This window comes from Wolffia australiana, chromosome 2 (assembly GCF_029677425.1).
Source record: "Wolffia australiana isolate 7733 chromosome 2, ASM2967742v1".
NCBI classification, from domain to species: Eukaryota; Viridiplantae; Streptophyta; class Magnoliopsida; order Alismatales; family Araceae; genus Wolffia; species Wolffia australiana.
Genome location: NC_135836.1, coordinates 8,289,829 through 8,307,111, shown reverse-complemented (window position 1 = coordinate 8,307,111; position 17,283 = coordinate 8,289,829). Strand labels below are relative to the sequence as shown.

General features: G+C 36.6%; 1 protein-coding gene across 1 annotated transcript; it reads right to left on the bottom strand.

Moving 5' to 3' along the window:
• Window positions 1-1,644: 1,644 nt before the first annotated feature.
• On the bottom strand, window positions 1,645-3,473 carry LOC144716709 (small ribosomal subunit protein uS10y-like). Its single transcript, XM_078591922.1, has 3 exons — window positions 3,220-3,473; window positions 3,026-3,139; window positions 1,645-1,948 (listed from the first exon to the last, which is right to left on the bottom strand). The coding sequence occupies exons 1-3, from the start codon at window positions 3,332-3,334 to the stop codon at window positions 1,806-1,808; spliced, it is 372 nt and encodes a 123-aa protein (XP_078448048.1). The 5' UTR covers window positions 3,335-3,473; the 3' UTR covers window positions 1,645-1,805.
• Between the last annotated feature and the right edge of the window lie 13,810 nt (window positions 3,474-17,283).

Sequence of the window (17,283 nt, the reverse complement as noted above, 5' to 3'; positions counted from 1 at the left end):
GAGGAGGCTAGAGGGTTGGCAGGCCACATTACTATTGAGGGGGGAAGCCCGGTGCTACCATAATCAGTGCTATCTGCAATTCCTTTATTCAATCTCTCAGTCTCTAAGATATTGATGGCAGTTAGAAAGTGATTGGAAGGCTTAATGTGAAGGTTTTTCTAGAAGGGCTTAAGATCCTGAGAGGGTAGAGGGATGGCATTTGTCTCTTCGGATGTGATTTGTAAACATGTCAATTTAGGGGGGCTAGGGTTTTGCAGTATAAACAATGACCCTGGTACTTCTAACAAGGTTGGTGGGCAAACTTATGATTTGGTGAAGGATATGATATTGAAAGTCCTGAATGACACATGGCTGGAGGTTAGAGTGGCAAGGTTTAAGGCAGGTCTTCCCCTGAGTCTGGAGAAATTCAATGGAAAACTTGGCTCACTATTTTGGTTTAGGCAAGGGGATTAGTTAGCTGAGGGCATTCTACAGTAAGGATTTCTGCGTTTTTCAGTCCATGCATGAGACCCTAGGGCTATAGTTGAGGATTGCTCAGATGTGCGGGTGGAATTCGATCTTTGAGGGCGCTATACCAGGTAAAGGGTGGAGGATTTCTTGAGTATGGACCATTCTTCAACCCATGTTAGACCTAATGAAAGATGCAGGATGACTGAGAATAGTAGGCTATAATCAGACTGAGCAAGTAATGGAAACCATTCATAAGTGTATGATTATATGGAAGCAGATGATTCCCATTAAGATGCAAATTTTAGGAGGGGCCCCGGGAGGAGGGCGGGGCGGCAGCGGAGAGGCTCTCTCACTCTCTCTTTTCTTTCTCACCCTCGTTTCAGCCAATCAGAGGCCAGAAGGGTAACCAATTCCTATTGTAGTAGTATAGATGCAGCCTGTTGCTCACAGTTCCACACATTAAATATCAGCATTACTTGCAGTTCAAATGCAGTTATCATTGTGTTAGTCCATTAATATGAACTTTCAATTTAAATAAGAGTTATAAATTGACTTTTACTTATATAAAGTTCTCATAAGAGAAAGTACTAATTAATTGTAGGAAATGTGAATACCAGGCTTGATAATTTTTTTAATGGTACTAATATTTAGAGTTAAATTCATGAATAGTACAACATTCATAAATTCATTAATTGTATTAATTTTTTGATGCTATTCAACCTGTAGCAGGAGGCAAGAATGTAAAGTTCAACATTTGAGAAATATATTTTATTCAAACATCCAATGAGCATCACACTTTTAATGTTTTGATTTGAGTATCGTATTTTATTTTGATGCTCGAAGTAAAAAAATCTGATCTTCCGTCGTCAAGACACATGATTGCGAGCTGAACGGGTAATGATCCTCCAAATTCCAATATTAGTGCAACTTTTAGTGGGATACAATTAAATTAACTAATATTTGCAGTCACCAGCAACTTTGAACAAATTGTAAATATCTCCCATGGAGACCATACATGGAGAGAGTAATACAATATACTTTGCTAGATTCACTGTCTTGTGACTACCCTGAAATAATTTCTTACTGACTGAGATGATCAAATGATAAATAAATGATAAATAAACTACTACCAGAATATTAGCTTAATAGGAGATAAAATTACCATTTCCAAGCTAAATGACTGACAATTGCACCTTTAGTACGAGATTTTCAATCTTCAAGTGTCAAAAAAACATATTCCCTGAAGCGGTCTGAGAATAGATATTACAAGAAATAAAATAACTTGAAGAAAAGTATGGAAGCCTAACACATAAATTTCTGAAAAAAACAGCTCGCTGCCTAGTTGAAAACCCTCGTCAAACCTCTGCAATGGTGACCTCGACTTCGACGCCGGGCTCGATGGTAATGGATGTGATCTGCTTCACCACTTCGGGGGTGCTCACGAGGTCGATCACCCGCTTGTGCACGCGAAGCTCAAATCGGTCCCAAGTGTTAGTTCCTAATTCAAGGTAGAATGAATTACCCAAGTCAACTGACTGATTACATTAGATCAACCATGATGGTTCAAGGCAGAATAAGAAAGTTAACTTTTCTCATGACACATTTGAAACACTATTTCTGTATATCCTGTTTATGAAACACTATTTCTAAATAAAAAACTATTCAAAATCAATATATAAATAGTACACCGCAAAACTAGTAATAAATGTGTTAGTAGTTAGAACACCGTACAAGTAGTAGTCAGTAAATCATTTATCGTAAAATTGGTGAAAGGGATATATTTATTCGCTGTGATAAAAAACTTTAAGGACAGGACAAAATATAGAAATGAAAAATATGATCTATGCTTTTCATTATGGAATACATGTGGAAACCAATGTCAAAAGAGATCACTGTTCAGGAAGAAGCAAGCAGTGCACAAATATATCAATACTTAATAACGTTACGAGAAAGAAATAATTTCATTCTCATGTAATCATGGAAACAAGGGATTATATTAAAAAACATGAATGATGGATAGAACCGTTGATTTCTATTACAAATTCCATTAGAAAACCCATGTACAATTACCGTTATACAAGAATCAAGTAGAAGGTAAATAAATCATTTCATAATAGTATGGGCAAAAATAATATTCTTCATTCCCAAAGACAGATAAACACAGGAATGCGGCAAAGAACAACTGATTTCTAATTCGGAACGCCTTTGAAAACCATTACGCAAGTAAATCAGGATGCAAGTCGCGAGTAGGGTAAATACTCGAGGTAAGTAAACAATGTCAGAGTGGATGCGATTGCTTACTGAATCTGTACATCTATAGCCGAAGAAATCAATGGATGACATGTAACCGAATAATTAAAATATCAAATCGCCAGGAAAAGTTAATCACAGATTTCGTGAAGACGTTTTCTACATTGGAACAATGTCGAACAATACCAAAACAACTCTCTGATCAGAGACAGACATTAAAATAAACAGAAACCTTCGTAATCAACCGCAACATAATTTCCTACGATAATTTCCCCCCAAGTTTCTTCAAGATTAAACTTGAACAGAGAAAGAGATAGAGATTCACCTTCACCGCAGGGAGACTTCCGAGTGGTGATGTGGAGAACTTTAGTAGGCATCCTCACCGGTCCCTTCACCCTGAGTTGCTTATCCTTCCCTCCCTTCACAAGATCGGCGCAAACTGCAACAAAACCCGAAAAACGAATAAAGAAACGATGACCCGCGTCTAAGAAAATCCCCCAAAGAAGAAAGAGTTCGTACCCTTCTCGAGATTCTTCACGTTCTTGGAAGAAAGCGTGATCCTGATACGGTGGGTTTGTTCAAGCACCTGTTCTTCAAGGCCCTGCTTGGCAGGCTTCATCGCCGCGTACGCCATTCTCTTCCGATTCTCGACTTGGGGCGCGACGACAGAGAGTTATTTGGCTGGCCTGATCCGCCGCTGCCCAGATGCTGGAAGTCTATGGCGAAGAAGTCGATTAGGGTTTTGAAGACTGGGGACGCTCCTCCGCGCGAATGACAAGGATACCCTTCTCCTCTTACGCTATAAAAATGCGATCTTTGGGATTTTTCTTCTGACCCTGAACTCACGCATATAGTGGAGGGACGCGGCCGGGACGCTTTTTTCGTCCCGGGACGGAAAAATCGTCCCGTCATGGGATAGTAGACGAATTTCGGGACGAAAATTCGTCTCGAGGACCACCGTCTGGACGGTTTTCGTCCCTCTGGAGGTCTCCGGACGATGGACGTACGAATCTGGACGGACAACCGCTGGATTTACATCCGACGGTTGAGATGTTGCCACGTGGCCTCGCTTTGACAATTTGCATCAAAGTCCCTGTATTTTAAGCTATATTAATATATTAAAAATATAAAATATATTTTTTCGTCCGGAACAAATTTTCGGACGAAAATTCATCTCGGGAGGACTGGATGGGACGAAACACCGTCCTGAGATTATTGGACGGGACGGTGTTTTTGTCGGTGGACGAAACACCATCCCGTCCTTCGTCTCTGAGATAACATCGGACATAGGATGGGACGAAATTCGTCCCGTCCCGTCCTTCGTCCACGTCCCGGAGGATCCGGAACAATACTCACGCAGCAAAGTTCAGAATCGTCTCAGACGTAGATGATGGACGGGATGGGAAAAAGTTAGTCCTATTCTAAGTCCCAATTTTTAGAGTTTCGTCTAAATTGTCCCGTCCTGGGTTCGTCCCATCCCATTTTTTTTAAATCCACGTACCATCCTATCCGGAACCGTCCCATCCAAGAAATTCTCATTCCATCCAACTTCCCAGGAAGAACAGGGTGTTAGCAGTAGGCCACTCAGAAATTGACGCGTGGCGCGGCAGTGCATTAGGCATGTGCACGTGTCAGGCGCATACTATACTCCCACAGGATGAAATAATCGTCCTGTCCCCCAAGGCCCTAGTACAGTTATTTCATCCATGGACGAAGCAATCGTCCCGTCCGGGGACGGGAGAACGAGACTTCGTCCGGTCAATCGTCTGAAGTCCTGGACGGGACCATTTTTTTTGTTGACGGAGAAAATTACCATCCTGTCCGTGTCCCCGCGCTATACTCACGCTTGCTTGGGCAAATCAATATTTTCACTTCTAATTTGGGGCCAAATTTTTTCTTGGGTAATTAAACCACGGCGTAAGTTATTAAGGCTGTAAGAAACAAATATTTGTGAACATATTTTATGGAAAGAAGGCTACATTTTAATAATCCAAAGAAGACTCTCATTACATATATTGTTTCTTAATAAAAAATAATGTCTAAAATTTAACATTATGTTGTTAATCGATCTTGATTGAGATACGTTGCCTTTATAATAATGGTAAGTTGTGTGTGTTATAACCCAATCAATCCAATTAAGTTTTTAACCATAGGATCCGATCATTTTATCTATGGATTTGAGAGGATTCCAAAGTGATACTTGATTAGTGTTATAAGTTTATCAAGGCCTCATTCAATTTATTTGAATATCCACAATCAAAATTGTTTCACAATTAATTATATTACTGTTCTTTTATGATTCATATGCCTTGGGTTTATTATTTAATGGGTTTATGCTATTATATCCCGATCTTGTAACTTTCAAAGTTTTTTATTGAAAAATTACTATATGTTTTTGTAAAATATGAATGATGATTTGAAATAGTATTTCCACTTATGATTTGAACATATGTCGACAATAATGAACACTAAATCTTTTGATATAATGATGGAAGATAACAGTATAGTTCTGTAATCAATAGCGGGATCTAATTACCTGTGACATGGGAGGGTGGATACCTCCACTAGATGGACATTCTAATCAGTAGAAAAAAATTCTTGAGAAAGGGGGTTTTGAAAGAGGGACAAGTATGAGGGGCTATTTATTCCTAAGGTTCTCGAGAGTCCTGGCCTAATATATGAATATATATATACTTACACATAAAGAAACCCTCCTCGTCCAAACCTAGACACTCAAAGCTCCTTTTTCAAACCTGCTCCTTTTTCAATTTCAAGTCAATTGCTTCTTTCTCCAAACCTTTGGAAAAGCATGAAAAATGCTTAAATGGTATGATCTGTCCATCATCCCAAAATGAAAAAGGGTGATATTATAGTTTTTTGATTCACATCATCTTACTTGAGTTTTCAAAGACATAGATATCGTTATAATATTAACAATTGTTTATATGTCGAAATTTAAGACCATCTTTTAGACACTCCCTTGAAACCACAGCTTATTTTCTACACTTTCAATCCCTGAGTACAATTTGGTGTATTTATGATTTATGTTTTTTAGTTATCTATGATTGGATTTTTCATATCATGATGATACGATAAACTATCTTTTTGGTGACATCTAGTGATGTGATATCATCTAATGACACTCATCAAATGACATCATATGATGTTGATCATTCACATACCAAATATTTACTTTGATAATGTGTAAGGTTGCAGAGAGGTGAGAAATATACCATACTGATTCAATATGAATCAGACGACTATCTGAAAGCATAAATCTACTAGGATTAAGTTCCATCATTCTCCATAACAAATCCAGTTCAACATCTGAAAATTGTGGAAGAACAAAACAAAATTTACAAGCTTAATAATCTTGAAATATTTTGTTATAAAAGGTGAAATGGGGAAATATGTAGTTTAGGCAAAATTTGAAAATTTTTTAAACGTGATAATAACTGCCCTTCCTATATCAACATTAAGATCTTAAAATCTTCAATATTATAATATATTCTTAGATAATCCGACAATGTGCATTTTTTATCTGTAAACTTGAAGAATGTAAAAATAAGTGAACGATATCCACAAAAATAAGAACATTTGAAGTTCTTAGTGTTTTGTCTTGAATACATTTCAGGTGCATTAATGATGCACATGTAAATGGATACTATTCAACTTATTAACAAAAAAGAATTCATTTTTGCATATGAATTTAGAAACAAATAGAAATAATACTTTGTATGCGTATTCATTTAATGAGATCAAATATCATCCTTTACCTTTTTCAAAATTTGGGTGGATTTTATGAAAAAATCAACAAATTGAAATCAGTAATAGTTATTTGCACATTGAATTAGAGTCCATGTAAAATAAAAATGTGAAAACAACATCTTTTGTGACATCTATAGGTCCACTACATGTCTCCTCCCGAATGACTTGCCACTTTATTTTTAGACATGAAAATTTAGTCATGAATTCATGACTGATTTTTCCTTGCCGTTCTTTTTTATAATGTGGGAGTAAATTTCTAGTTTTTGATGGATATTATGTGGCCATCAAGCCAATCACCTTGCCATGTTTATTTAAGTTCATTGGATAAAATATTTGCATTCATTATTATTCCGTGTGATGTTTATAATGAAGTTCATGAATACGTGCAATGACGTAGTGAATTATGATGAGAGCATAAGATAGTGATCACTAGTCTTTAAACATGTATTCTAAATATTCTTATTCGATGGATAGTCGAGACGGACATCGAATTATCCAGATGGAATAACACCAGCTGATCCTACTTATACGATAAGTATAGCTGATCATGTAGCTATTAGTGTGGCGACACTAAGGACAGATAGTGGGTGCTCTTTGGAGAAAGAGTTCACTGAATTGATCCGTACGAATCCCTGAATGGTATTATACCTGAACGTTAATCATGTTGATTCAAGTCACGGTTGTATAAGTGATCCATTGACATGATACACCAAGGACATCTCGTGAGTGGACGACTACACTTTGACTATGACTTACAAGCCTCTAATCATGGGATTCAAATAAGTTATATATCAGATGTAGTAAGTAGCTTAGGGAGATGATTGAGTGTTCAGGATGGGATCATCCATCCTCGGTATAAGAGGAGATTAAATTGAGGAAGACAATGTAGAAAAAATCCCTAGCCAGGGTTGTGAGGATATCGGATAAGGCTTTCTCTAATGATCCACGTTATGCATCAGTACTAATCGAATGATGGATTAGGGTTTGACGATAAACCATACCTAAGTCATTCGAGAGTCTCGCGCGGATGATGGATTATACATATACGACAACCGATGATGGTAAAGGTTCCATGAGAGAGTTTGAAACTACTCGGTATCTTCTAGAGCACGAGGTGTATCTTGGCACCCCACGGGCTGAAAACTTAACCTATCGATTGGGTTAAATCGATCCTTATTTAATTAATCTATATATTGATATAGTTAATTAATAAGGTAGGTCAATAAATGTTATTGGGCCATTAAAGCTATTAAATAGACTGATACATGGGCCTAGAGGATCACACACATAAGGTCATAAGGGCATTGGCGGATGGATATATTTTACTCTTAGGGTTTTTGAGAAAACCTTACGTGAAATATAAAGATGGCAAGGGGTCTCATTTGAAGCACCCATGCTAGCCTAATTTGAGACCCCCTCCTTTCTTCATTCTCTACATCAACCTAGGATAGCGTGTCCAAGAAGAGTTGAAGAAGAAGAGGTGGAGATCTAAGCGCCGAGTGATCACGTGGATACTTCTAGGGGCCAGACACGTGAACGGCTTCAGAACGATCTTGGAGTGGAAAATTCAAGGGTGGATAACTTCCCCAAAAGGTAATTTAAATGTTTTGTTTTAAAGATTGATTGAGAATCGGCCGACCACGCTTCCGCATCCATGGAAATGTGATTTCCATGGACAAACCAACGCACCTAACCCAACAATTTTTACATATTTTTGTTGATAAACCAGAATTTGGGTTACACAACTTGTTTTAACTCTCAGATTTATGAAACAATATTTATAAAAAATTTCTTACTTAGAATAGGTTAAGGGTCAAATCCTCAAGGACAAATAATGAGAGAGTAAATTCCAATTCAGATATATTTGAAAATTTTTTTTGGTGATTTTATATTTTATGGATTTTAAGTATTTCTAAATAGGAAAATCAATGAAATAAATGAAAACTAGTAAAAAATAGGTTAAATAAATTAAATATATCTTTATTTATTTTAGACAAGTTCTACTAATTAGATATATTTTTAGGAGTTTTTTGGCGACCTTTTAGGGCAATAAATAAGATTTAACATTGTAGAGAACATTTGGCCTGAATTTGCTTGCGATGGTGCTTCCCTGTTCTAGAGAACTGGTCACCAAAGGTGATAGACGAAAAACTCTATAACTTTTCCTTTAGGAGAAACTTTTCAATGCAGTTTGACGGGTTGGAAAGCTTGAAGTCTACTCTATCCTCTGGAATATTTCCCTAGAAAAAACATGAGAAAATTCAAATCAAACATTCAGGAGATTACGTGAACCGTGTTGTCACTTCCCCCAAGGGCCAAGTGGGGCTCATTCTCCAAGAATCTTGATCGACCATTGAACGCTATATCCCATAGTCTTGTAGAATAACAATGGATCAAAGCAATCTAATGCATGAGGCCTCCAACACCAAGTTGGGAGCATAATTGCAAGATGAGATATAAAGAGAGGGGATATTAAATTAAATATAAGTGCTCTAACTCTCCCAACCATTGGATTTAATTCCAAGGATTTTGAGGGGTACGATTACATGATTGCCAGCCTATATCCACGTTCCCTCCTTCCCAAATTTGAAAACAGGCCTTTCATATTCAAATTGTGGGTTAGTTACGCAATTCATGCCTTTAGTTGACCTGATTCTTAAGGAGATTTGAATGAGCTTCTAGAATGGGATCCTTGTGTATTAGGCCTCTTCTTATTATCTTTGATATAGCTTGGGTTTCTACTCTGTTCTTGTTTGTATCGTAAATTCACCGTTGTACTTACCCAAACACTGTTTTTCAAATAAAGCTCCAAGAAGATGTGAGAAATCCACTTAACTCTAAGGAGTCAAGTGAGGTTAGTTTCAAAAATACATAAAATATATAAAAATAGATCTTAAGAAAATAAATCATAAATTTATCATTTATCCCTAAATGGTGAATAATACTAGTGAAACTCTAAAATATGTGGTCAAATAATTATAAAAGAATAATTTTATTGATATAATTTGATGTCATCACTCTTCAAACAAAAATTATTTCCATATTCTTTCAAGTGTTCATACCTCATAATAGGGTTGAATTATCTGATCACGCCATTATGGTTCAGTAATTTATTCTGAGTAATTTTTTCATTTGAATTAATCAAAAACATATTGGAGAATGGTTTTAGCATTCTCCCAAAAAATTCTTTATAATTATCGCTTTTAGCATATCTAGTCAGACATATGTTTCATGGCTCAGTACCCTATTAACCAAATATATATTATTATATGGTTAAATTCCTTGGAACATAACTATGTCTTATGTGGTTACTATCACAGGGCCCAATACCATTCTATTGGTGACCATCTTCAGTGACATAGACTAATGTAAAGGCTACAAACTCATAGTTGGAGGTTGACCCACATCAATATCTGAAACTTGATCACTAAAAGGCCTAGTGGACCAACAGGAAGGCCGCGATAATGTATGATCATAGAATTAAAAATAGCTCACATTAGCCTTTATCATGGAAACATTCGCAAATGTCAATATAAAAGCAATATTAAGCTTCCTTTTGAGCCCATCCTTGTAACATATTCTATCTCCCTCTTCGTTATCATTCTTGAGTATTTAGACCATGAGAATGCCATCCCTGTTGTTGGACAGGGAGGGAAAATTGTGTGGTTTAGGGAATTTTAAATAAGCATCCATAAAGAACCATAGACGATTCAAATATTTAATTTATAGGTTAAGGGATGTGGGACATCTCCTTTTTTTTTTGAGGATGTGAGTACTGTCATCCAATGTCACAGTACATGAAAACCAAGTTGGTCAAAAGTAAATATTTTGGACCTGGTGAACACATAACCTATAGATTGCTAAATCCTGATGGTGATAACAAAAATGATGATAATAAATATAGTAAACTAATCAGCCAAGATGGGGAATTATTGTGCCTTTGATGCTAGCATAGTGCTAAAGGGAAGTTCATGGAGTGTCATAGGGTGGTTATAGGTGAACACTGAAATGGAATGTAGGTGTCTGCAAAACCAGCACAAAGGTGTGATGAATTAAAAGTTGGAGTGAAAATTCTTGTTATTATTTGAATAAATCAATAAAAAATTGTAAAACTTGATTCCTAAAGTTATTTGACTAGCTGGTGATGATTGTTTCCATTGGGAACATATATATTGGGATTGTTTCAAATAGTAAATTAGGGGATGAGAAAAATACTTAATAAGTTAAGAATACAATGAGATGGATGAGACGATAATTAAATATTAATGGAACAGTTAACTCATGTATATAAATAAATGTGATAATTGGGTGCTGCAAATGATGATGACATGTATATTAGATGGGGATGGATTGCATGTATGTGTGTTATGGATAAATTGGATGTGGATGGGCAGATGATATCGTATTACTAGGCTTGGCAGGGGATGTGATGACTAAATGCAACATAGGACTGGATAAATCAAACCAAAAATGTGCATAATCACTTTGACCCTTCACATTTGGATAACCCAAACTTGGTCTTTAAAAATGCCACGGGGGGAAGGTTCATTAAATTAAAGAAATGGGCTATGTATAATACCAAATCTAAGATATTGAAAGTGGAGCTTATCCCCCATGTAGGGGTATACCAATGTCATAGAGATTACCCCTACTCATTTAAGGATCAGGAACAGTCTGACACTATGATCAGGAGCTTAGTGTCCCACCCCAGAGAAAATCTCTTTGCCCTTACCCTCACCATCATATTTTCTTTAGTAAAATCTGAAGAAATAATAATACAAACTTGTGGCCTGTTTATATAATCAATTGGTACTCATGATCCAATGATTAATTTCCTCATGCATACTTCAAATATGTTTTGCAAATGACTTCCTATGATTTGATACTTTAGCATTGAAGGAGATGGGATCCAAATCAGTATGTTCATGAGGAGATGACTCTCTACAATTTCAAAGGACACATGTTAGTGCTTTGGGGATGATAGATGCATTTTAGGAAATCTTGAAGCATAGAATGACTGCCCCAAGATTTGAGGTCATCTCCAACCTAAGACCATATAAGGTTTCTTAGACTCCTATTGACAACATCTGATGGGAAATGTTTAGCATTTCCCTCTCTTACCTTATCTACTTTTGTTTCTTTTTTTTCTCTCTCACCTTCTTTCTCTCTCTCCTCACTCAGCCCCTTTCTTTGACTTTTCTCCTCCACCTTTTCTCTTTCTTTCTGTCCACTCTCTCATCCTCTTAACCGCCAACTATTACTGAATATTCCACTACTCTCTTCCCTCTCTAATTTTCTTTCTGTCTATATTCACTATAACTTCCAAAATCAGCTTTCCTCTTAATCTATCTCCATTACCGTCTCTCATGAATTTCTTCTCTCTACCACTTTCTCTTAAACCGTCCATAGTTTATTTGCTTTGTAACTGCATGTTTTTTTTCTTTTAAAAGAGCTATGCGCGTGCTTGTATGAACAATTTTTCTTGAGAATTATTGTGAAGTTTATTTATGATAGAAGAGTGATTCTCTGGTGATAACAGCAACATAAATGACTATACTTTTCTCCCTCCCTTTCTTCTATACCTTATCATCCTCCATCATCTTCCTAACATCTCACCCTTCACCTTATTGAGCACAAACCTTCATCTCAACCTCATAATCTCCATCTAGCCTCTCATTTTCTCCCTTCTTCTTATCTTCATCAACTATCAAGCCTTATCCCATCTACCTTGTGAGTTCATTTTTCACACTTTGTCTCCACCCCTCTCTCGCTACACGTTAACATCTTCTCGTGCTGACAAAATCTTTCACTCCCATTATATCGGCTTCCCACACCTTCTCTTATTCTTGTTCACCAATTTGTGGAGTATCATATCAAAGTCAATCAAGACCATTCAACAACATAACAACTAAGCTATTGGCTCCATTCTTCGAGGTACCTTGTGACATCTTAACTTTGAGATAATTTTTGGTTCATGATAATTGTTGTTTTTCTAGAAGTGGTTGTTGACCTTTTGAATCCTTGTGCTAAACTTGATTGGGTATTTTGAATCTTCTACTTCTATTAAGTTAGGGATATAATAGCTATTCCCTAATTGTCCTTGTGAAATCCTTGCTCCCCAACTTAGTTCCCTTCTATTGGATTGAACCCATTCGGATCACCCTCACAGAATAATTTATGGATATTATTTTGCTGTTAATTCAACAATTTCATGAATTTTGCTTTCATGTCCCACATTATCCTCAATTTGACCATAGGTTGGCAGATGAAAAGCCGTTGAGAATCTAATTTTGGTTCCTAAAAGATGGCCAAAGAAGAAATACTCTTTGCAATACCATAAAAAGATAAGCAACATATTTAAGATAGAGATAGGGATTGTAACTTTGTTGTTTGGCACCGAACAATTGATGTTCATTGAAAAACAAACAATCACAACAACTGTTGATGTTTATGTTTAGTTCATTCACTGTCGATTGTAAATGCTTGAAAATGAATATTTTTTGAAAAAAATTATCAAAAAACCTTAAAAAATTTATTGGAAGCCTCATATCATTCATGATTGGCTTTATTTCACCTAGAATGATTCATTATGCATTCATCTTAAAGCCGTTTTTCCAATTCACTCTTTAGGCTACAGATTTGTTCCTTGTTGGGTTCTAGAGGCCTTGATTTGGATGAACATGATGATTCCATGTAGCAGAAGACTTATAAAATGGAATCATATTAGTATCAACAAAAACTTGAAATGAAGCACTAGTGCACGGATTGCATCTTTGATTTCTTGGATCCTCTAGTGAGATGAGTTGAGCTGCTCATTTGTGCAACCTCTAGACATATCCACACAATCCTTGGCATATCAAATATCCTCCTTCACATTGACGAGCTCCATTGAACCTCCTATGCCATCGTTATATTGTCCTGATAGATTTAGGAATGGAGTGGATCCATGGGGAGAAGGGATAAGAAGGGGAAGGCCTTTGACAAATTCTGGCCTAGGAGAATTTCATTGAGGGCCTTCTTTGATTTATATTGAGTGAGTATTTTTCATGAAAATCCCTAAAACTTAAGTATATCTTCCGACATCCAAAAGACCATCTGCGTGTGACCCTCTAAGCCCATGTATCAGTCTAGTTGACAGCTCTAGTGGCCGAATAACCTCTAGTGACCTTCCAAAGTAATTAACTATATCATCATATATATTAGTTAATGTCATATTGATTTAACCTGAACGACATGTTTAGTCTCCAACCTGTGGGGTGCCAAGCTACACCTCATACTCTAGAAGATACAAAAGACTCTACATGACTCACTCATGGAACCCGTTCGTCATCGGTTACCTTGTACATATATTCCCTCAACCACTTGACGCTCCTAGGATGACTTAGGGTATGGTCAATTGTCAAACCCTAATCAGTCATCTGAGTTAGTACTAATGAGTTTGAAACTCATCGGAGAACTCTTCTCTCGATATTTCATTGCCTTGGCCAAGGACTTCATCGCATCGTCTTCCTTGCGTTTGTCACTTCTTATTACAAGTGCGACCGATCCCATCTTGACCACTCAATCATCTTCATGAAATTCTTCATTCACTTGAACAAAGGCTATTTAGAATCCTATGATTAGAGACTCGTAGGTCATAGTCAAAGTACAATTGTTTGTCCACAAGACATCTTTGGTGTCTCAAGACTGAAGACCACTTACAAAACCATGAGGTGAATCAACATGAGTGATAATTTAGCATAATAAAATTCTGGGATTCGTACGTATCAATTCAGTGAACTCTTTCCACGAAAGAGCACCCACTATCTATCCTTAGTGTCTCCACATTAATGGCTACATGACCAGCCATACTCACCATATGAGTGAGGCTAGATAGTGCTATCTATTTAGATACTTTATGTCCTTCTCGTGTATCCTTCGAATAGGAATGTTTAGAACACATGCTTAAAGACTAGTGATCTCCATATTATGATCTCATCATAATTCACTAAGTATGATCATGTATTCATGGACTTTATTATAACTATCACACATGCACTATAATGAATATGTTCTATTTAATGAACATAGAACGAGATGTGGAATATGTGATTTAATTGCCGGCTATATATATTTCCATCAATTGCCCACTTCGACTAAAAGCAATCACTCTTAGTGAACAAAGCTTTTGCTTTCGAGTGATGCTCAAAATACATTGAGCTAGTGGCTCCGTTCATGGATTTGCTGTTACATCAGTCAATGGAATTCTTCTATCCTATAAACTTCTACTAAAAATAATCTTCCGCATCAAGTGAAGTGTCTTAAGAAGTTCTCTATTTTCAGATGAGACCTAGACTATTTCACTTGTGCAATAATTACATTGGTGTCACACAATAATCGAATAGGGTTTATGTTCAAGTTAAAATCTAGGGTAATGAATATTTCAATCACTCTTTCTTCTTTGGAGACTCCAACTACAGTGATGTACTCCATTCTCTTCCTCAAGTTTTAAGTTAGCCTACTTGGAAACTTTCCAATAGGTGATACTTCATTACTATAGAACCATAACTTCAAATTTAGACCTTTAGTCATTTGATATTATTGAAAACTAAAATTTATGTGTTCCTTAAGTTTTAATCCATCTTCTCCATGATCTAAAATATCTCATATTTGTCTTCTCAAGACAATAAAAACATATCTCATATTCTTTTAGTGCTCATAATAGTTAGAGCGTAGGACACTTTAGGCCTCACACATAGAATGATGTACATGATTAATCATATTACCATAGTACAATGAATCTCTCTCAGAGCTCTCCATCCCAAAATTCTTTTTGGTGATGATATCTATGTTTATGGATTTGGAAAATATTGATAACCTTCTCAACCTATCTCTATAGATTTGTATTCTCAACACATAGGTTACTCCTCCTAAATCCTTTCATGGAGAAGATATTTGATAGTCATTCTTTTATCGAGTATAACATTCCTACATCATTCTCATTGAGTAGAATGCACTCTACATAAAGAATTTGAGAATTATGATAGTATTTATGCTCCCACTGGTCTTCATGTATACTTGGATGGCTTACTCTTCATTCTCAATGAAGACATAGGAATGGTTGTTTCAATCCATAATTAAATTATGTCAGCTTGCGCACTTGGATGTATACTTTTAGATTGTATTGTATACACCTTCATTTATTTCTAGATTCCATAATCATAGTGTGCTTCTATGGAAAAAATATTCTGGTGGACTTTATCATGGCAGCTTATGTGAACCCTTCCTCCATGAACTTTTTCTTTGAACAATTTCAATTTGTCCGTCAGCACCTAATCTTTATCAAAAGGTTCACTTATAATGGGTACCATACCCTTCAAAGTGTCGATCAATTTCAAAAAATGGTTGAGGTGTGTGGACCAAATTTCAGAATCCATATGTTCTCACTCATTTTAAAAGTTAGACTAGCCGCTTCAAAAGTTAGACTATGTTAGAGATAACCATCTCTAAGATAGAGTATTTTGACATAACTCAAAATCATGATGTCCAACATTATGATCGAGTTATCCAGTCCTTTCTACTCAACATATGAATTTCTTTGGTATATTTGTGAAGAAGTTTAAGACTAATTACTTATCAAATGAGGTTATGATATTTTTCAATCTAGGAATTCCTTATGAGACTACTTTTGCTCCCACTTTCTTCTCATAGTAGATATGTGTCTTCAAACAAGACAACCCTTAGCTAACAAAACACTTTTGCTTCTTAGGATGGTAAAAGTAGTATCCAAAATTTTATAATTTGGATAACCCTAAAATCCAAATCTCACAGTCCTCAACTCCATCTTATCTGAGTCAAGCCTCATCTTATGGGCTAGACTTCCCACTCGTAAAGTTGGGCCTCATTCCCTTTCCATGAATCCAATATTATTGAGTCTTTTTTTTGAATTGTACAGCGTTGATTGACTCTATTTCTCCATTTTTATGGAATAGAATTCATAGATTAAATGGGTAACAAGGTCATCATTCATGCAACTACAATGAGTGCAGGTACACATGGGTTCATTAGATGATGGGGGACCATCTCACCATCAAGACAGAATGGCGCCAGCAGCCTCATCGAGCCGCACGAGCCGACGCCTACGACACATCGTTCAAATATTCTGCATGAATTGAAGCCGCTTCAGTCTTTGCTTATTTTTATTTTATTATTGTTATAATTTCCTGTTGTATTGTGGACTGGGCCAGTCATGTTTTGTCTTGTCCATTTCAAATGATTTTATTTTTCTTGTCATTTTGAGAGAACCTCTCGTCCTAAGATGATTCCCTCTAGTTACGCTCAATTGGCATGCCGACAGCCCTATATAAGGACGGCATGCCGAAGAGGACAGACAGACTAGACATTGAGAATCAAAGTGGTATTGTTTTTTTATCTTGTTTCTTAGCCATAGATAGTTTACAGATCGTTCTTAGGAAGCCTAGTTAGATGGTGTAGGACGTGGCCCTCCCTCCACGTCCAGGATTTGTGAGTCATCCCCTTTGTTTGCCGTTGATACTTGGAAGATTATCTTGCCACTAGGAACAACCCACTTTTGGAACGTCCTCGTTGCCAGAAAGTGTTCAAGAAAATCCCATTGAAGCATCAGAAATTCCAATTGGTCAGACCTCCATACCGTCGGGGTTGCAGATCAACACCGTAGTCGCCATCCCTACCGCCTCTACAATTCTTGAAGGAATCGTTTCTTGCCCAGTAGAACCTGAACCCCTTTCTTGAGTTTCTTGCATTCGACGATCAAGACCCACTCCCTTGGGATGGTACTTACTATCAAGAAAATCA

Bases quoted from the DNA above. Each gene is read 5' to 3' on its own strand.
- LOC144716709 (XM_078591922.1), bottom strand. From the start codon at position 3,334: ATGGCGTACGCGGCGATGAAGCCTGCCAAGCAGGGCCTTGAAGAACAG. The intron at 3,140-3,219 runs GTACGAACTCTT...GTTTTGTTGCAG, and splicing joins CGTGAAGAATCTCGAGAAGG to TTTGCGCCGATCTTGTGAAG. The intron at 1,949-3,025 runs GTGAATCTCTAT...ACCTTGAATTAG, and splicing joins GAAGTCTCCCTGCGGTGAAG to GAACTAACACTTGGGACCGA.